The sequence below is a fragment of the Bos grunniens genome, chromosome X (genome assembly GCF_055505025.1).
Source record: "Bos grunniens cultivar Pamir isolate PY7600 chromosome X, Bosgru_T2T1.0, whole genome shotgun sequence".
NCBI lineage: Eukaryota > Metazoa > Chordata > Mammalia > Artiodactyla > Bovidae > Bos > Bos grunniens.
The window spans coordinates 36,734,381-36,755,661 of record NC_141194.1 but is presented as its reverse complement, the minus strand read 5'-3'; the positions used below and the strand labels follow the sequence as shown (position 1 = coordinate 36,755,661).

General features: G+C 41.2%; 1 protein-coding gene across 1 annotated transcript in view; it reads right to left on the bottom strand.

Annotated features, from left to right (window-relative positions):
• Positions 1–2,329: 2,329 nt before the first annotated feature.
• Positions 2,330–21,281, bottom strand: part of CYBB (cytochrome b-245 beta chain) — a 33,983-nt gene continuing 15,031 nt past the window's right edge. The window contains exons 7-13 of the mRNA XM_086387638.1: positions 17,811–17,940; positions 15,319–15,411; positions 12,395–12,648; positions 10,955–11,117; positions 8,873–9,019; positions 6,255–6,379; positions 2,330–4,832 (exon numbers count right to left, since the gene is read on the bottom strand). Of these exons, the coding sequence (XP_086243764.1) occupies positions 4,706–4,832; positions 6,255–6,379; positions 8,873–9,019; positions 10,955–11,117; positions 12,395–12,648; positions 15,319–15,411; positions 17,811–17,940 (1,039 nt within the window). The 3' untranslated portion in view covers positions 2,330–4,705. The remainder of the gene's footprint in view (positions 4,833–6,254; positions 6,380–8,872; positions 9,020–10,954; positions 11,118–12,394; positions 12,649–15,318; positions 15,412–17,810; positions 17,941–21,281) is intronic.

Genomic DNA, 21,281 nt, shown 5'->3' with positions numbered 1-21,281 from the left:
CTGGGTGAAAGACTATCGGAGAAAATGATATTGGTATCATTGGAAGTATTCCCTAAATGTTAATTACTGATTACAAAAGTAAAATAATACCTTTAGATTTATAACAGAAAAATCTGGTGGTCAAACTTAATACCACTAATAACAGGACAAACTGATAATACCTACCTCCCAATGCAATGCACTAAGGATACAACGTCACCTATACATAGACTATATAGTAAATGATAGTTTTGTATTGGTGTTAAATTTCTTGGATTGATTCATTGCACTGTGGTTATATAACTGAAAGTTGTTCTTTGGAAAAACGTTCAGTGAATCATCATGTTGTTCGCTTTAAATATCTTACAATTTTATTTGTCAACTATACCTAAACAAAGCCGAGAACATTAAAATAAAAATTAGCATGAATCTGGTTAACCAATATTTCTAAATTAAGTTACCAAGATGCTTAGATAGTATAAACCAAGGGTTTATACACCACTGTTACTCAGCTCTTCTTAGTGCATTATCTGTACCTAGCACAATAGCACAGAGATGGGGGAGCCTGGTGAGCTGCCGTCTATGGGGTTGCACAGAGTTGGACATGACTGAAGTGACTCAGCAGCAGCAGCACAATAGCTTTAAAAAAAATCCTTGGTTACCTATACCTTGTCTAATCTGCTAGCGTGGCATAAAGAACATGAAATTTTTAGCTAGAAATATACGGACTTATACGTATTGATGAAGGTGAAAGTGGAGAGTGGAAAAGTTGGCTTAAAGCTCAACTTTCAGAAAACGAAGATCATGGCATCCGGTCCCATCACTTCATGGCAAATAGATGGGGAAACAGTGGAAACAGTGTCAGACTTTATTTTTCTGGGCTCCAAAATCACTACAGATGGTGACTGCAGCCATGAAATTAGAAGACGCTTACTCCTTGGAAGGAAAGTTATGACCAACCTAGATAGCAATTTCAAAAGCAGAGACATTACTTTGCCAACAAAGGTTCATCTAGTCAAGGCTATGGTTTTTCCTGTGGTCATGTATGGATGTGAGAGTTGGACTGTGAAGAAGGCTGAGCGCTGAAGAATTGATGCTTTTGAACTGTGGTGTTGGAGAAGACTCTTGAGAGTCCCTTGGACTCCAAGGAGATCCAACCAGTCCACTCTGAAGGAGATCAGCCCTGGGATTTCTTTGGAAGGAATGATGCTAAAGCTGAAACTCCAGTACTTTGGCCACCTCATGAGAAGAGTTGACTTATTGGAAAAGACTCTGATGCTGGGAGGGATTGGGGGCAAGAGGAGAAGGGGACGACAGAGGATGAGATGGCTGGATGGCATCACTGACTCGATGGACATGAGTCTGAGTGAACTCCGGGAGTTGGTGATGGACAGGGAGGCCTGGCGTGCTGCGATTCATGGGGTCGCAAAGAGTCGGACACGACTGAGCGACTGATCTGATCTGATACAGACTTAATTTTGATACAGTTGCCCAGTAGTTGTGGGATAGTTTGAGCCTATCAGTTATTCTCTCTCAGCTTCAGTTTTTTTAATCAACAAAACTGAGCTAAAATAGCTACCTTGCTAAGAGATGGGGGTTCAACTCCTGGGTTGGGAAGATCCGCTGGAGGAGGGCATGGCAACCCACTCCAGCATTTTTGCCTGGAGAATCCCATGGACAGAGAAGCCTGGCAGGCTACAGTCCATAGGGTTGCAAAGAGTCGGACAGGACTGAAGTGACTTAGCACGCACGCACACAACTACCTTGCAAAATCCTGAGGGATTAAAACATTTGACATAGTAGAAGGTGTTTATTAAAGATTAGCTGTTTATGTTGCTGATGTTTGTTTGAGTTAATGACCTTTCCCCCCATGGCAGCATTTGCTGACCCCCACAGGAACATATGCCCACATCTCTATACATTTCCTAGATGTGGGGATCATAATTGGATGACTCATTTAGAACAATTACCAACACAGAACCATAACTGTATATCTATTCATAACCTGATTTGATGGCATCTAACTGCAAAGTTAGAACCTAAAAGATGAGTGGAAATGAAAAAAAAAAAAAAAAAAGAAGTTGCTATACTAGGGCTTCTTTGCATTTGAAATTCTATCTACAATATCAGGTGATACTCTCTTGTCCATTTCCTTGTACCAGTGTTGTGAGTGTCACCCGGATATCAGTACAGAACTCAGTACTTAGTTTTCCCTACTCAATCCAGAAATTGTGCCATGTTTGACATGTCATCTACGAAAATACAGAGAATTTCAATCCCACTGGGGCAGAGAAAATCTATGCCCTCTGAGTCCATCCTTGAATACGAAGATCAATAACACAGACACAGAGAGAGCTCATTCATTTTAATAATTGAGTGCAATTTTGATAGTTCTTCCCAAGAATTATCTCCCAGGGCCCCCCTCTCCCAAACTATTCACACACAACATCTACAAGTATTCAAATTAATAAACACAATGTTGCAAAAGCAAAAGAAGAAACGCCTTCATAGCCTTGAGATTAAAAATAATGCTTAATTGTTCTCTCAGTAACTGTTGCTAAATACTAAATCTAAAAAGGCTGCAGGGGCAGCTGGTGGCTGGGGAACAGGAAGGAAGCTCTTATAATGACAAGCGTGTTTATACTCATTTTTCATCTTATAACCAGGATAACACAGGGCGTAACTCTCTGGGTGTCAAAAATAGAAAACCCTGGAGAAATATTTTCAGAGCAACAAATGAAGCTGGTTTTACTTATGCCACATAGGGAGCAAGGGCCCAGATTCTCAGACTCCCTGTAACCCTGGTCCCCCTTCTGGCTCGCACTTTGGCATAAAGAAATGAAACCACAAACATGGAGCCTGAGTCATAGCAATAGCACAATACAAATTTGTTGAATGAATGAACTGATACCTCAGGTGCAGTTTGAATGGGGTGGACCTAAGTTTCTCTTTGAAGAAACAGTCCTGGACATCGTGGGGAAATGACCTTCCCAAAGCAAGCCTGACTTGATGCCCTCACTGCCCTGGGCATCCTGGGGACCCAATGGAACAACTGAGTTCTTTCTAGTTCAGCTTGGTCCCCTGAATAGGTCCACTCAGCATCAAATTTGTGGCTAGAATTTCAGATTCAATACCTTATGTGACCAAAATAAAATGAATATGTGTATGGCTCCTGCAATTACATTCAATACATACAAGACTTTAAGAAATCTGGGGTAGAAAATGACCCCCTTCCCCTACCCTTCCCTTTTGCCTTTTTTTTTTTTTTTTGGCTTTCTCTCACTTTCCTTCTATTGTCTTCCTCCTTCCCTCCCCTTTCCTCCTAACCTGGCCTTCTGCCCTTCCCCTCTGCTCCTTTCTCCTTCTTTCTAATTATTAAAGTTGATTACTTCTAAATATCTGTGGCTGCAGAGAATATAACAAATAAAGCTGTTTTTCATTCCCAGAAGTAGGGGCAGTTACATTAACAGTGATTTAGAGATTCTTGAACTCATGAATATCCAGAATATTCTATTGGAGCTAGGGATTTAGTTTCTGGGATGTAAATTTTATTATGATCATGACGATAGAAGGATAAATCATTAGTTACACTAGTAAGATCAATTTTCCATGTGTATTTAAGTAAAATAAAGGGTGGATGCTATTTAAAGCAGCTGTCAGATACATCTTGTCACAATTCTTAATTTCAAATTCACAAGTGCTGGCTGGAGAGGACCGTTTTGGGCAATAAATTAGTTTGCATTTCTTTCATAGCATCAGGAGCAGGACTAAAGGAGCCAGCCAGAGTTATGAGAGGAGTTCATTTCTCTGCCTCCATCTCCCTTTGGTGCAATGCTTCAAATAAGAGTGTTTGGACAGGACAACCCATTGGTTACTAACCTTAGCCTGTTCTGTACCCTTAAGAGAATGAGGCTCGTTTGGTCAACTAGAGTATCAGAAGTGATTTCCTCAGATAATACTGTTTAAGGCTTTCCGTTGATTCTACCTTGGCACTGTATGGTTCTAAATGTCTTTTCACTCATTCATTCAGCTAACTTTCAATGAGTATCCACTCTCTGCCAAGCACCAGTGTAAATGGTGGGTCATACATACATCCAGTCAGTCTAATATTCTTTTTTAGGAGAAATCTCTGACCCAGTTAGGCTGCTGTATTGGTAAACTGGAGGATGTCATCACTATTAAGTGATGAATCATTCTCAACATAAATTATCTCCTACTTGGAAAGTTTCCTTCAATAGAACAATAATGATAACAAAGATGACACAAAAGGGAATATGAATAATTATCCCCTGGTTTGCTTCTTCTTTGGGGGAGCATGCAAACCAATTTCCAGGCAACCTGCTATTGCTGAAAGATCACCAAACCTAGAGTCAGATGGCCTAGAGCCAGTCTCATCTTAGGGAGGTTACTTCACCATTTTGAACCTTTTTTTTTTTTCATCCTGAAAAGTGAGTCTGAGAATCTTTGCCCTACCTTTCTCTGGCATTACTGTGAAGGGGAAAAAAAAAGGAAAAAAAAGTTTATATAATTGCTCTGAAAACCATAAAGCTCCATACAAATGCAAATTTATCACCATTAAAAATCTTTGACATTCCTCTCAGGGAAAATCATCACATCATAGTTCCTTTTTCTTTTTTTTTTAAAGGGAGGAACTTATATTATCCACTAGCATTACTTGGTTATTCAGTGGTACAACCCACATTTATTTCCTCAAGGAAGAGACCAGTTAGAAGTTTTCCTTGTTGAAAATGAAATGCACTCCCCTGGGGCCAGAGTCGGAGTTGGAGATGCACTGCTTATTAAGGGTGTCAGCCAAGGCTTCTGGTCCGCAGAGGAAGACTCCTATTCTGGTACTTTCGGGGACAAAAAGAGAAAGAAAAAGACAGTTTTAGGCTCTGGGATGGGATCAATTACAAAGCACATGAGGAGATTCCCTACTGATTTTAGGCCTCAGAGCAGAGTCTCCTCAGCTCCTGTCCTTCCACAAATGACACAGTTCAGGTGGCCCTTGGTCCTATTTATGGGGGCAGCTGGCTACTGCAAAAGGCAGCTGACTTTATTGAAAAAAAAATGACATTCAAGCAAGGTTTATGGAAACTTCTACCACAGAGAAAATGGTGGTGAATTTGTGAGCCTGTGGTCTACTTCCTTTCAGGGCTCTGTGTTCTCAGACACTCCAGCATCTTTTTAAAAAAAAATTAATTTTTGACCACACCATGGGACATGTAAGAGCTTAGTTCCCTGACCCAGGATCGAACCACACCCTCCTGTATTTGAAGCACAGACTTTTAACCATTGGACCATCAGGGAAGTCCCTCCAGTGCCTTAAAATTAGGAACAAACCCGCCTTAGGAACGGCAACTCTGCTAACAACTTGGTGTGGCTTTGTCCTTCAACTTTTTAGACTCTAAAGCCTTGTTCCTCTAGCCGTGGTTTCAGACCAGAGCCCTGGTGTCAGCTTTTCAAGAATTCATATTATTGAAGTAGGTCAGCTGTGTTTTTAAATTGTTATGACTTCACAATTTTTTCAAATCTGCCCTAAAATATCTGTTTGGCTTAAATGTCAAAGCTGTGATAATTTGTTCTTTGATGTGACTGTATTTCCAATTCCTTGTTCATGTTAAGATTTCAAGAAAACTCAAAAAGCCATTCAAAGCCAAGAATGGAGATTCTTGGGCCCCACCCCACATATACTAAATCAGCATTTTAAAAAGCTCCTCCAAGTGATTTACATGTTCATTAAAGTGTAAGAAGCAATGACATAAAGAGTGTATTTATGGTGATTTCTTGAGTTTATCATGTGTTCTAACAAGAGAAAAGATCTCCTCAAAGCTTCATAATGACTAAAGCTTTAGTGAGGGCAGGAAGGACCTGGGGTATCTGTCAACTTATGATCTAGGACCCAAAAGCTATACATGAAAATGGGGCCAGTGTCTCCTTAGTAAACAATATAAATCTTGTTGAATTAATAGAAGCAGATACATGAGTGAAATTTAGGAGATAAAAGCAAAGAATTGAGTTACGGGCCTACTTGGGGGCAGCAGGGTTCAGAAAGCCTGAGGTGGGGCCTAGGAATCTGTTTGGAACTCACCAGTCAATATTGGGTGTGATTTAAAGACTTCTTAAAGTGAGAGATATTTAGAACCTTTTATGAGTGTGAATATAGTTATCTAGATATTTTAGTTTCCAGAATATATAAATTTAGCTGTGTTTGGGAGCTGCTGCTTTACACAGACCGTAAGCCTCAAGAATACTCTGTTGGGGGAACTCCTTACTTGGGATGTTGACTTCCAATGGTCTTGAACTCGTTATCCCAGTTGGGTCGTCCATACAAGGTCTTTTGTTTCAGGCCTGTGATTACATCTTTCTCCTCGTCATGATGCATAGCAAAGTGACTGGCCTGCAAGAAAGGACATGAATTCAGAAAAAAGAGTCATGCTCTATAAACACACACAGATAGACTAACATATCCCACAAACCAAGCTCTACCCATTCTAAATGTACATATATGAAGCAAGGCATTATGCCAGAAGCTAGACGGTCAACAACACTGAACACACTGATTTCAAGCCATTTATAGTCTAGAAAGGGAGACCTTGAAGTAAAAAGGTGGGCAATCCTGTTTGCAGACTAAGGTACCATGAATGCCATAGAGGAGGCACAAACATCTCCATGAGAACAAAGAAGGGAGGACAAGTGGAGGATATGTCTCAGGGTGGCAGCATTTGAGCCAGACTTTAAAGTGTGGGTACGATTTAAATTATGTTTCACTGTTTTTCTCTCTGCAGTACATCTAGCAGTCTGTCCTGAATATACTCCCACTGTTTTGAGAGAATCACTAAGAATTAAGACAATCATAGATTCAAATACACTCATATTTTGCTAATGTAATGAGACATCAAACCAAGCCTAAAGCTATTAATTGTGTGTGTTGGGGGGGGTGGGGGGTTGCTTTCTGTTACCATTCTAGGGAGCCTCAGTTTGAACCACAGGTATTTTTTGGTAAAAATGGTTAATTAAATTTAACAATTAAATCAGATTTTAAATTTACTGGACAGGGGATGGATAATGGGGATGGAAGAGGTTAAGAAGGGTGGTTTCCCTGGTTTAATAATCCTGTACACACAAAGTTTTGCAAAGCAAGATAACTATTTTTCAATGCAAAAAATTTCCCACTGGGGGGGAAAAAAAAAAACAAAAAACTGGCTTTTGAAAAAAACAGAACTGCAGAGCAATTTATATATTATACATTTTTCCCCCTGGGTTTCATTTTTATCAAAGTCTGTTGTTGCTTTGTCTTTAAATTGGAGAAGTGACATCCTAAAACCACTTTTTCTAGAGCAGCAATTTTCATGGTCATGTGGCCCGGGACCTATGTTTGTGGGACCTACGGGACCTACAAAACTTTCTGAAGACTTGGAGAATTTATGATAGGCAATATGCCAAAACCTGAATGAGAAGAAGTCAGTTTTCACAGGTACAAGGCACATGTGAAAAATGTCTCTGATGAGGAGCCAGTGTATGGGTGTGGCCAGTTGAGCCAGTGACCAGAAACTCTTGCCTTAGCTCCTCACTCAGGACGACAGTTAGGCTGCTTCTGGGCCAAGTCATTAATGTTTGCTTATTTAGAAACACGTTATCCGCTAGGAATCATTAACTTGTTTCTAAGTTTCTCAGTCTCACCACTTTAGACATTTGAGGCCAGATAGTTCTTTGTTGTGGGGGATTGTCTCGTGAATTGTTATCTTATCAATACTTGTAGCTGTAATTGTTTTATCCATTGAAAATTCACAATTTCATTGCTAAATGTCTCAGGAGGGAGTATATATACATATGTGTACTACACCCATGTATACATATATACATACATATATCACCTTCACTAGATATATACTGATTTATTTGCAAATGATTATCATGAACTACTGGAAGTGGCTAAGAGTGCAGGTCCTGGAGCATTTATTACTTGGATGCTCTTGGACAAATGACCTAAGCTGTTCTGGGCCTTGGCTTCCCTATCTGTAAAATATGGATAAGCCTAATAGCTACTTATAAGGTGGTTGTGAGGATTTAATTAGACAATCTATGTAAACACTAAGAAGAATACTTGGCACAAGCATATGCTTAAGAATTATTACCAGTTATTATGACTCCTTATTAAATATATTATGTATATTATAAAACATACATAATACAAATTAAAGGAATATATACCCATATACATACCCATATATATGCATGTGTATTTATGGGCTTCCCAGGGGGCTTGGCGGTAAAGAATCTGCCTGCCAATGCAGGAGACCCCTGGGTCTGAAAGATCCCCTGGAGTAGGAAATAGCAACCCCACTCCAGTATTCTTGCCTGGGAAATCCAAGGGACAGAGGAACCTGGAGGGTTACAGTCCACGGGGTCACAAAAGAGTCGGACATGACTTAGTGACTAAACAACAGCAACATACATATGCATGTGTATATATATATGTATATATATATATATATATACACACACACACACACATACATACACACTCACACACACACACAGAAAGAGAGTGAGAGAAAGCTAATATTTTCTTTTCTCCCATAACCCAGTGGATCATCTTATCCAACTGGTTCAATACCCCTGGGTGGGGCATTGCTCTAACAAGGTCACAGTCATGGCTCTGACTTCTTTGTAGGCTCCCTAGCTTTGACCTGTCCCACAGATACCAGCTTTGAATTTAGTCTCAACAGTCTGAACATATGGGCATACTGAGTCAGAGTGAATGCGGTGGATCACCTGAACCCACTGACTATTCTTAAAACCAGTACACAAGACACTCCAGTAGCCAAAGGGAAGTCGGTAAGCCCTGGGTGCTATGGGACAGACCTGAGATTGGGGATCTTGTCCTTACCTGAGACTCATCCCAGCCAGTGAGGCAGATGTTGTAGCTGAGGAAGTCCGTGTTGTTCTTCTCCTGCATCTGTGTTTCCAGCAGCTGCAGCAGGTCCGCAAACCACTCAAAGGCATGTGTGTCCCGGCACAGCCAGTAGAAGTAGATCTGAGAGGGGAACAGACCGTGAAGCAGATTATTTGCTGTTCAGTCATTCAGTCATGTCCAACTCTTTGCAACCCCATGGACTGTAGCATGCCAGGCTTCACAGTCCTTTACCATCTTCTGGATTTTGCTCAAACTCATGTGTATTGAGTTGATGATGCCATCCAACCATTATATATATATATTTTATTTTTAAATTGAAGTATAGTTGATGTATAGTATTATACAAATCACAAGTGTATAGTAGAGTGATCAACAATTCCAAATGTTATACCCCATTTATAATTATTATAAATCATTGGCTATATTCCCCATGCTGTATATCCTTGTAGCTTATTTTATTTCTAATAGTTTGTATCTTTTGATCCTCTCCCCCTATGTTGCCCTTCCCTGTCCCTTCTCCCCACTGGTAACCACCAGTTAGTTCTCTATATCTGTGACTTAAGTAGATTATATTTAAATAGACACCTATCAGCATTGACATATGGATTTCTACCCTCCCACCTTCCACTTTTCCCTGTTGCTCAGAATGCCTAGAAACATAGGTTTTTAGAAAACTCTAGATATTTGACAAACTAGCTTGCATGAACCTGTTCTGGCCTTTACACAGCAGGATAGTAAATAAACAGCTTGTTCTTAGAAATCTGTAGCTTAAGAAGAAAACATGAACCCACCACTTGCCCCCTGGGGCTGCTCTTGCCCTCTCAGAATTCCTCACTTCCTTGGACTCTCCTTTCAGAAAGATCAGTAGGATGTAGATGAGCCATGGTTGCCACCATGCAACTTCCCTGCCTGCTACACCAGACACCTCTGAGTTCTAGGGGAAAAAGTAGTTCTACCCACACCTCCTCAATATTGAAAAGAGGGGAAGGGAGAATGAAAGTCAAAGTCAGCTCCATGTGCCTATTAGAGGTTATCTCTCAGGAAGATCCCCTGGATAAAGAAATGGCAACCCACTCCAGTATTCTTGCCTGGGAAATCCCATGGACAGAGGAGCCTGCTGGGCTACAGTCTATGGGGTCACAAAGACTTGGACACAACTTAGTGACTAAACAACAACAGTCATTAGAGTGACTCAAGCTTTATTAAAGATGTTGTTTCTCAGGCAATGAAACCCAACTTACATGGGACCAAAAATTCCCCTGGGACTTTACTCTGAGGAGACAGTCATATAAAGTAAAAGTGTCATGAAAGGACATGTCTCCTGCCCTCCCCCTGCAAATAAATGTGGGGGAGGGGTGACTGGAAATGGAATCTACCTCAATATCTAACATAAGATGATAGAAAAATTATTCTATATCCTCTCAATGGAACATGAAGGACTCATCAAAAATGATTATTAGCAAGCTTGTGACAACACTGAAAAACACTATATGTTTCCAAAAGGGTGGGACATGAAATTGTACATACTCAATATATGCAGCTTTCTAAAAATATATAAACAAGTGGAAAAGTGTTGGAAGAGAATTTACCAAAAGGAGAATTACTGGATTGGGATTGTGAACACTTTAGCTCTCTCTCTTCTGAATTTCTAGTAATACCATGCAAATATGGTATATTACTTTCCATAATAGGCCTGCTTCTATGGTATATTACTTTCAATAATAGGCCTGCTTCTATAGAAACACACTTATTTGTTTGTTTGTTTGGTGGTGCTGTGAGGCTTGCGGGATCTTAGTTCCCTGACCAGGCATCGAACTTGAAGCCCTTGGCAGTGAAAGTACTGAGTCCTAACCACTGGAACACCAGGTAAGTCCCAGAGACACCTTTAATTTATCAAATAGCCCTTTTGTGAGAAGCCTGCCTCTCTGAAACCACCCAGAACTTGTCTTCACTTCGTCTGATCTCTGCCAGCCACTGCCCTGACGGCTCTTTGAGGCTTCACTTGGCAGAGTGTGATGACTAGTCCAAGCTCTCTGAAAAAAAGAAAGAACCTACCTTTTTGAGCCTCAGATTTGGGGCTTTATTGCAATATTTGTACCAGACCGACTTGAGGATGGATGCAAAGGGCGTAACCCCGATCCCTGCTCCCACTAACATCACCACCTCGTAACTGAACACGTCCTCACTGGCAGTGCCAAAGGGCCCGTCAACAGCTATCCTGGAGGGAAGTATGGGGGGAGATGGTTACACAGATGTCTTGCTCTTCACAGGCAGAGGGGGCACACATTATCACTGGGGGTGTGCAATACGTCACTGCAAACCGGGAAGATGTATTGATGATGTGGCACTTTCTTCTGTGAGACGGCTTTCAAGTAACCAACTCGGTGTGAACATTGGGGTTGGAAGTAAGAAGAGGAATTTTTAGCTAACTAAATATTTAGCTAAAATATGCGGTAACTCTCGGGGGTATTTTTTCCTGTACCTCCCTTCACACATCAAACACACACACACACACTCACATACACACTCACACACACATGTCTGTGTTTTGCCAGGGCAGCCCACACTTGAAATTCTTGCACATTAAAGTGAGAAGTTTTCCATGCTATAATATCTTATGAATTTATTATCTCCACTTTTCATTTGTCTAGTCATTGAGTTATTTGACCAACTTTTCTTCAGCATCTACTAACGCCTGACGCCATGTTAGGCATGTGCGAAGAAGGAGGCCAACTGAGTAATATCTGGCATGCATGCATGCTTAGTCACTTCAGTCACGTCTGACTCTTTGCAGCTCTATGGACTGTGGCCCGCCAGGCTCATCTGTCCATGGGATTCTCCAGGCAAGAATACTGGAGAGGGTTGGTATGCCCTCCTCCAGGGAATCTTCCCGACCCAGGGATGGAACCAGAGTGTCTTATGTCTCCTGTATTGGAGACATATCTCCCTTCAAATAATGTACAGCAATTAAATTTTAAGTATAGCTTTGATTGAAAGTTAATATACCTTGACCTTGACCCTTACAAATGTAAAGGCATTGGGGAATATTCATGATTAACATATGATTCAAATATTTTATATTTTACATAAGATTTATACAGATATGCATAAACAGCTTCCCTGGTGGCTCAGATGGTAAAGAATCCACCTGCAATGCAGAAGACACAGGAGACCAGGGTTCAATCCCTGGGTCGGGAAGATCCCCTAGAGAACTGAATGCCAACCCACTCCAGTATTCTTGCCTGGAGAATTCCATGGACAGAGGAGCCTGGTGGGCTACAGTGCCTGGGGTCTCAAAGACTCGGACATGACTGAGAGACTAACGCTTCACTACATGTAAGATGGGGAACACAGAGATCGTTACCTCTGTTTGCAGAATCTGTGTGTTTTGTTAAGACTCAGGGGCTACTGGAGTAAGAGATGGGAGAAGCAAAACTATTTAGTGACATATTTTCCTGAACTCATGCACCTTTGTAACAGGCACTCTGTACTCACTTTGGTAGTTTCCAGGCATCTTGAAACTCCTGCTTATCACAGCCACAAGCTTTGAAGAGTCCCTCTGTCCAGTCCCCCACGATGCGGATATGGATGCTAAAGAAGTCTTCCTCAGGGGCAGAGGTCAGGGTGAAAGGGTGCCACTCCAGCTTGGACACCATGGGACACTTGACGAAAATGTATTGGCCCACCTCCATCTTGAATCCCTTCTTCTTCATCTGGAGCTCGATGGTTTTGAAAGGGTGAGTGACCACCTATGGAAATAAAACATGTCTCTGGAAATGCCCCTTTCTCCCAGTACTTGTCTTGTCAGTGTCTGTATGGATAAGAGGCTGAGCTAAGAGGCCCCACCCAGGTTCCTTCTTCAGGGCCAACAGAGTAGTTCTTTCAGCAAATGAATCTCTAACTGGGAATAGCCCTTGACTGTAGCCAGTGGCCCACAATGAGCTCTGATGCAGGGACCCAAAGGCCTGGCCCTTCTCCTCACTTTGGGACAACTCCCAGGGGCCATCCCAGCTCTAGCACTTCCTGTAGGATCAGCTGAGGCTGCGGTTGCAACCACTTTGACAGCCACCCATTTTCTTCCCCCAGCCCTGCCTTTTTTTCCTTTTACAAGTTCATCTCCTGAGAGCACGCCCCGGATAAGCCTTCTGCATGCAGTTCTCTGTCTCTGAGTCTTGGCTAGGGAATTCAACCTAAGACTCCGACTTACTGTGATTTTTTTTTCCTTTAAGAAATCAAGGCAGTGGCTAGAAACAGGAAGAAGAGATGGTTTCCTATTCAGCTTTCCTGTTTCCCCAGGGGGATTGATCAAGAGCCTTAGCAGCCAGACAGAGGCAGAAGGTGACCCCATTCACAGTTCTATAGCAACGTCCCCCAAACCAAGCCTAAGGTGCTGGTCTGTCTTTGTCCCACGTCCCACCTTGAGCCTGCCTGATTTCATGCATTGTTTCTGTTTCTTCCTACTTGGGGAGTGCACTGTCCATCTCTCCCAAAGCCAGGCCCCATCCACCCATTGTTCGTTCTCCATGTACCTGAATGTTCATAATAGCTTTGTTTACAATAGCAAAATAATTTGGAAACAGTCTAAATGCCCATCAACTGGTGAGTTGGTAAATAAAAATAAAAATAGAACACAACAAAATGCTTTCATTGTAATATGCTGTTCCCGTGATGATTCCTGAGATCTCAGGAGGACTTTATATGTACAACAGAAAACAAACCAAGGGACATCAAAGGAAAGGAAAATCAATAGAAACAAAATAGCAGTCTCCTAATGTTGACTGAGGGGCTTCTCTGGTAGCTCGGTGGTAAGGAATCCACCTGTGACGCAAGAGACACAGGAGACACTGGTTCAATCCCTGGGTTGGAAAGATCCCCTGGAGGAAGGCATGGCAACCTACTCCAGTATTCTTGCCTGGAAAATCCCATGGACAGAGGAGCCTGACAGGCTACAGTCCATGGGGCTGCAAAGAGTCGGACACGACTGAAGGGACTGAGCACAATGTTGACTGATACTGCTGAGCTTTTCTTTTCATGAGTGAGGAGTAGGAGAATACGAAATTCTTTTAAGAAAAATTGTCAAATGTTTCCAAAATTTGTGATTCAAATATAACTTAAATGACAAGGCTGCAACCCATGTCCCTTCATCACTGAATTAAGGAGGTATAAAGCTTCATTTTGAAAACAGAAAATAAAGATTGATGAAAATGACTTCGAAAATTATGCTGCTCACACTGCAATTTTGTGTGGTGAACATGATTTTTACCATAACGCAATGTTGCCACCACAGGCGACGCTGGGATAGGAGGGAGTAAAATGTCCTAGTGGACAACACAGTCACAAAATACTTTTGGAGAGTACTTCGTTTCTTACATGTGTTGACATGAGAAGAAAATGGATATTCATTTTATTCACAGGAAAACAAGTTTGCCTTAGAAATAGGCCTAGCAGAAATACTTGTCTGGTTAGTTCATTTTAGTCTAGTAAGGGAAATTTTGTGGTTGATCTTTTTGCTGATCTGTGGGCTTTTCCTCATACAATATAAATATCATAAAAGGAGAACTGTTGTGGCTTCCTATATTTCAAGATCTCCATTGCCAGCTGGACTACGTTCCTATGACCTGCCATAGAGGTCCAGAAAGAAGAGGTAGGTGGACAGGAAGGTTTTGTGTGTTTTGCAAAAGCAACCCATTGTAAACTTTGGTAAATACTTTTTGAACTGAATTGAATTCAATTTTATTTGATAAAAATAGTCTTGTCTGATGTTTCCTGAAACTATAATAAGGTGATTCTATTTCTATTTATTTAGTTAGATATTTATTTATTTAGTGATAAGAAGTAGCATTGACATGAGGGGAATAAACCGATATATATTTGAAGTTACCAGACTCAACTTTCAATGAAGTTTAGTTAGCTTACTGAAGACTTTGAGGACATTAACTCTGACATTCTGTTACTACATACAAAGCAGAGAAGGAGGCAAAGAGGACCTGGGGAATGATCTCTGTTTCAGTAAGACCTGCCCTGGTTCCCTGATTTTTTCGGCATCTGAATATTTTAAGGCTCAATAAATGACCTTTGTGACCTTTTGAACTCATCTCTTTTGCTCCTTTACTCTTAACTAATCACATCATCCCTCATGCCTCTCCCCTTAACACACACACACACACAACGCAAATTCATTTACATAAAACATTTTCATTCATTTTTCAACAGAAAATGTTAAATTCTAGTTTCCCCAGTGAAAAGGTCCAATCATTTGACTATCAGGCTAGGGGCATTGAAACAAACCATAGGTCATCGCTCTGCCCTAAGTTTAATCAAAAGAAACCAAGTAAAAGACAGTTCTGACAGTGTTGTAGAGAACTTGGGTAGACTTGTCCATGATATAGTTAGATAGTCATTCCTAAGCCAGTGCCTACCTTGGTGATGACCACCTTCTGTTGAGATCTCCAAAACCGTACCAACCTCTCACAGAGATACAGGAACATGGGACCCACTATCCATTTCCAAGTCTGTAATCAGAACAAACAATGAAAAAAAGCATGTGTTAAGGGGTGGTAGTTAATAAAAGATTCACGAGGACAAAACATTTTAGAAATGCAACTAACATTTGTGGGCTTGTTTAAATATTTGATATTATATTAGTAAATTTCTTCCATAAAAGAATGCATGAAAATACCTGAAGTTAAAATAAATTTCTGAGCCAGTAAAAATGAACATTCTCTTTGGTCACATTGGGGAACTATATCTACAGTATGAAACTCTCCCAAGAGGAACTGCCCCAAGAATGGGATTTCCTCCTACTGTTGCAATAGGAGTTGCAATAATCCTACAGCAGAGTAAAGTTGGTTTCGGAATTAACGTTTCTCTAAAGGATAGCATTTCAACAACATCATATTTTTAATGTAACATTGCAATTACTTTCTCTTAGTCACGTAGTCAAAGCTTAACTCATCACAAGATGAGAAATTTCATGTAAGAATTTAGCTGTTTCTCCAATATTCTTGCAAGTTCTCAGAGCAATGTACTTGCTGAATAGGGACAGATCCAGAGAGTTTTAGCTTTTTCTAGAGTCCCCTCTTGTCAGAATCTGCAATGTTTCAGACCACTGGAATTACTCTGTGGCATTGTTGGCTGTCCAAAATTATTTAGACCAAACAGATCCATCCTGGGATTCAGTCAGTTAGGTTCCTAGTTGAATATCTGAAGTAGCAAAGAATTTTAGAAGGTGATATCATCTAAAATATGACATTCCAGAAGGGATTCCAAGAGGGGAAGAAATCCCAGAGGACTTTCCATACTCTCACTTATGATCTTCCTATGAAAATTTTTAAGAAACTTATTGTTGGAAGTTGAGAGCACCCAAATAGCCCTATCTCCAATCAAAGTTGAAAAATATCTGCCTGGAGGTCATAAATTCTCTGCTACTGGCCTTCAATTTCATGGGTCAGGTTTTTCAAACCATCTAGCATTATCCATCTATTTCCTGGGGGCGACCTGGGGCCACATTGAATGGAGCCAGGTGTTGGACATCGCCTCTAATCTTCCCAGAACCCCAGGAGCATTTCTGAGGTACGTGTCTGTTAAGGTAGTAGCATTCTGACTCCAGCTGTCTTCAAGGAAATGTGCCTTCCCCAACTCAGAAGAGGACCTGCAATACAGTTCCCTTTTAATCCTTTCTATTGATGACTCTGGGCTTTCCTGTTGGCTCAGCGGTAAAGAATCCACCTGCCATGCAGGAGATGTGGGTTCAGTCCCTGGGTTGGGAAGGTCCCTGGGTTGGGAAGATCCCCGGGAGATGGAAATGGCAACCCACTCCAGTATTCTTGCCTGGAGAATCCCATGGACAGAGGAGCCTGGCGGGCTATAGTCCATAGGGGTCGCAAAGAGTCAGATGAGACTGAGTGACTAAAACAACGACAACAACAACAATTGATGTCTCTATGTAGTGGGGGTAGTTCAGTGATGTGTCTGGTTACTTTCATTAATAAGTAAGGATGCTGAAAGATGTTAAGTCCTCAGACAGCATGCTGTTTCTAGAGGAAGAGTACTCATATTAGGACAGTAGGGAAAAAGGAAGGAGAAATGGGATGGGAAATTTGCCTTTATATTATACTGTGTTTAAGGACACAATTACTGATCCTTTTCAGAAGACCTATACAAACATTGATTTTTGCTTAGTTTTATACCAATAGCTAACATAATAACCAACTATGTGTATTGCTTGCCAATGGGGGGAAAAGGTATGAAAATCATAGGGTTCACTTCTCACTCTATGGAACAGAGAAATGGAGTTCTTGAGAGTTCCCAACAAAAGAGAAATATTTTAGCATCCTTTCCCTTGGTCACCCTTGCCACACTCCTGCTCTACCATGAAGTGCCATTGGGTGTTGGCATGAACCTAGCTCTCCAGTCTCCTTTATTCACAGACAGGACCTCCTGATGCCTAATGGCAGCCCTATGTACCATCTAACAAATTTCCACCCAGCTCTGAAAGAGGGATAGAAAATCTTATTTCCTGGTATCTGAGGAGGCTCCTGGCTCCTTATATTATAAATCATTATCTGAGCTTTCCAATTCAGCTCAGGATGGAATCCTTCTGAAAATCATTAACTGATATTATCATCACCATCATATCCAGAAGAAATAGAAGTTCTTGAATCCAAATGCACTTTAAAAAAACAATACTTTTCCAAGTTTTATATCAGGATGCTCATAACAGACTAATGTAAAGGTTACTTTTCAAGAACTAATTCTAGACAATTAGCATAGCAGAAAAACACTGGATACTTATCCTAGCAGTTCCATGACATTCATAATGGACAACTCTATGACATTTGTATTATTTCTTAGATGCAGTTTGAAGATTATTGGTAATGAAACTATAATAGCAACAATGGGTTGTACGTACCATAGGAGGGTTCCCAGAGAACTCTGGGATTGGGCAGTTCTTTATTTTTCCCCACTGTGAGATGTTTTGATAACAGTTTCTTGGTTGGTGTTTCATCAAACTCTCTGCAGTCTGCCCACGTACAATCCGCCTGAGGAGGAAATGTAAGACCTGACCATTTAGAAATGAGACATTAAGTTCTTAATTTTTTGAGATTCTGGACATGTTTTTAGTATTCTAATATGGGTCTTATACTTTTCATTTACAAGCAATATCTTATTGTCCCCTCCAAATAGATTAGAGGAAGGGAAAAATGCATGATCTTTAGCAATAGAAAAAAAAAAATTATATGGGGACTTCCCTGCCAGTCCAGTGGCTGAGATTCCAAGCTTCCACTGCAGGGGATGTGGGTTTGATCCCTGGTCTGGGAACTAAGATCCCACATCCCACATGCTCCACAGCATAGCCCAAAAAAAGAGAAAAAGAATAAAAAGGAAAAACATGTATGGTGGCACAAAGGATATTTATATGTAACATTACATCTACAGGGTAAGTTTTGGATCATCCATACATGTTTTCTGAAGTGCAACATTTGTGCTTCTGTTTCAAATATTATTCTCATTTAGAAACAAAAACAGAAAAAGTGCAAATCTAAAAGAGCAACTGCTGACAGGTACAGGGTCTTTCTGAAAATTAGAACAAGATGTCCCACCTCTTTGAGGACAGTCCTAGAGGCAAAGAGTTTGGCCAGCAGAGCATGGACTAATTTCATTCCCATTGGCCAGGTACGCTTGTGTAGTTGACAACCTATACAACCATCTACAGTAGCCCTGAGGCTACTTTATTTGTTTTTTCAAAATTGTCTAAATTAAATCAAAAGGCTGAAATTCACTTGAGATGACTTTGTGGAGATTATGCCATTCTCACAGACATCAACACTGATAGTATGCTCCCTGAAATGCTCAGAGCCCATTCACTTCAATAAGTATTAATTGAGCAACTGCTATAACATAAGACAATGCAGGTTGAGTAGGAACAGGTGGAGGGACGCACAAAGTTGAAAGAGTCAGGTCTCTGGTCTCTAGAAACATGAATGGCAAGGTCTTCAGAATCCTTGCCTGGAAAATCCTATAGACAGAGGAGCCCAGCGGGCTGCAGTTCATGGGGTCACAAAGAGTCGGGCATGACTGAGTGACTAACACTAACAATTCAAAATATATAAGATGACACATAGAAGGCCCTTTGTAAAAGTTTGGGCCACTTGGTATATTCAGAGGATGTTGTACTTCAAGGTCATTAACCATCGCTTTCTATCCCTAGGTCCTAGGGAAGAGAATTACCAGGTGTTGAACATCTGTCATGTGCCAGGTATGGGAAAGGCACTGTACACAAATTATTTCAGTTGGTTCTCATAACAGGCCTGAAATGTAAGCACCCTCATTTTACATATGAGGACCCTGAGGCTTAGAGAGACCAGGTAACTAGGAGCAGAATGATTTGGTGAAAGCAATTCTGGACACAAGCCAGACAGCCTTGGTTTCACATCCCACATCCACCCTTGCTAATTTAGTGGCAAATTGGGCAAGTTATTTTACTTGTTTTGAGCCTCAGTTTCTTCAGCTGTAAGATAGGCATGTGCGTGCGTGCTAAGTCTCTTCAGTCATGCCCGACTCTTTGTGAGCCTATGGACTGTAGCAGGCTCCTTTGTCCATGGGATTCTCCATGCAAGAATACTGGAGTGGGTTCCATGCCCACCTCCAGGGGATCTTCCCAACCAGGGATCGAACCTGCATCTCTTATGTCGCCTGCATTGGAAGGTGGGTTCTTCACCCCTAATGCCACCTGGGAAGCCCATAAGATTAGGCATAAGTACCTCATTAAAAGTTTATTTTAGGAATCAATTGGCATGATGCATATAAGACGCCATACACAAAGTATTGATCCAACAAATGATAGCTATTAGAGTTCTTAATGCTCAAGATCACATGGGGAGTGATAGAAAAAAAAATCTGACTTTCTTCTCTTCTCAGTGCCAAGACTGGAAGTCAGAAAACCTGCATTTTAATCCCAGTTCAGCTGCTACCTAGCTATGAAAATAAGTAATCAGTCAACCAGTGTAAGTGGCAGATTTTCCTCAGGTGGAGAACAGGGAACATATCTGTCCTCGGCCTGCTCCACAGTAAGATACATATCTGTGAGGGACTTCCTTGGCAGTCCAGTGATTAAGTCTCTGCACTTCAAATGTAGGGGGCACAGTTTCAATCCCTGGTTGGGAACTAAGACACCACATGATCCGTGGCCACAAAAAAAAAAAAAAAAAGATACACATCTATGAATCTATACAAATGTAAAGTGGCGGAATTACTCAGCTAGAGAGGGGAAGAGATTAATTTTTTTTTTCTCTAGGATTCTCTGAAACAACTGGATGATGACCGAGTCCCATTTAAAGATACTCATTGGTTTAAGAGGATTTTCCAGTAGTCATGGATGGATGTGAGACTTGCACTATAAAGAAAGGCGGGAGGAGAAGGGGACAACAGAGGATGAGATGGTTGGATGGCATCATCAACTCTATGGACATGAGTGTGAGTAAGCTCCGGGAGTTGGTGATGGATAGAGAAGCCTGGCATGCTGCAGTCCATGGGGTCACAAAGAGTAGGACATGACTGAGTGATTGAACTGAACTGAAAGAGTCTTTGTCTATACAGATTTTTCAGTGCTTAGAAAGGGATGACCAGGGGTCAGGGTCTGCAAGTTGATCAAGAATGCACACGAGGAGAGGGAAATATATTCAATATTTGATAATAAACCATAATGGAAAAGAAGATGAAAAAGAATGTATAAGTGATTATTTTGCCATACACCTGAAACTAACATGACATGGTACCTCAACTATATTTCAATAAAACATTTTTTAAAAAAGAATGCACATGAGGGGTTGCCACAGGCTGCTTCTCCCCACTCTTCCCCTTTTCATACTCAAGTCTCAGCCACTTTTAGGCTGACTTGACTCAGAGCAGAGTCACTGAGCCTTGAGCACCTACTTCCTCTACTCTTAGTTATCTGCAGCCCCGTACCCACTGGGGAACTTCCCGGGCCTGCTTTTGCGTGCAGGTGGGAGAATAGGCTAGTGTGAAACAGTAGAAAAAGGAAGCCTGGTATGAAACAGGGGTCCCAATAAGGCAAACTCTCTCAACCGCACATCCAGGCACTGAGTGTCTCTAGGACAGATTCATCGCTGCCTGCCTTAGCCCCTCTGAGCTCCAATCCCATCTAAACCACTGATAAACTGGTGATGGCTTGGCTACATACTGGGTTGGTCAAAAAGTTCATTTGGGTTTGTCCATAGTATGGTACAGAAAAAGCCAAATTAACTTTCTGGCCAACCCTGTACTTACCCTTTTTTAGTCTGTTTCCTTGTCTATCATTTCCCCAGGAAATGAGGACAGTAAGAGCATGTCTCCCTTTTACAGGTTAAAAGAAACATGGCTG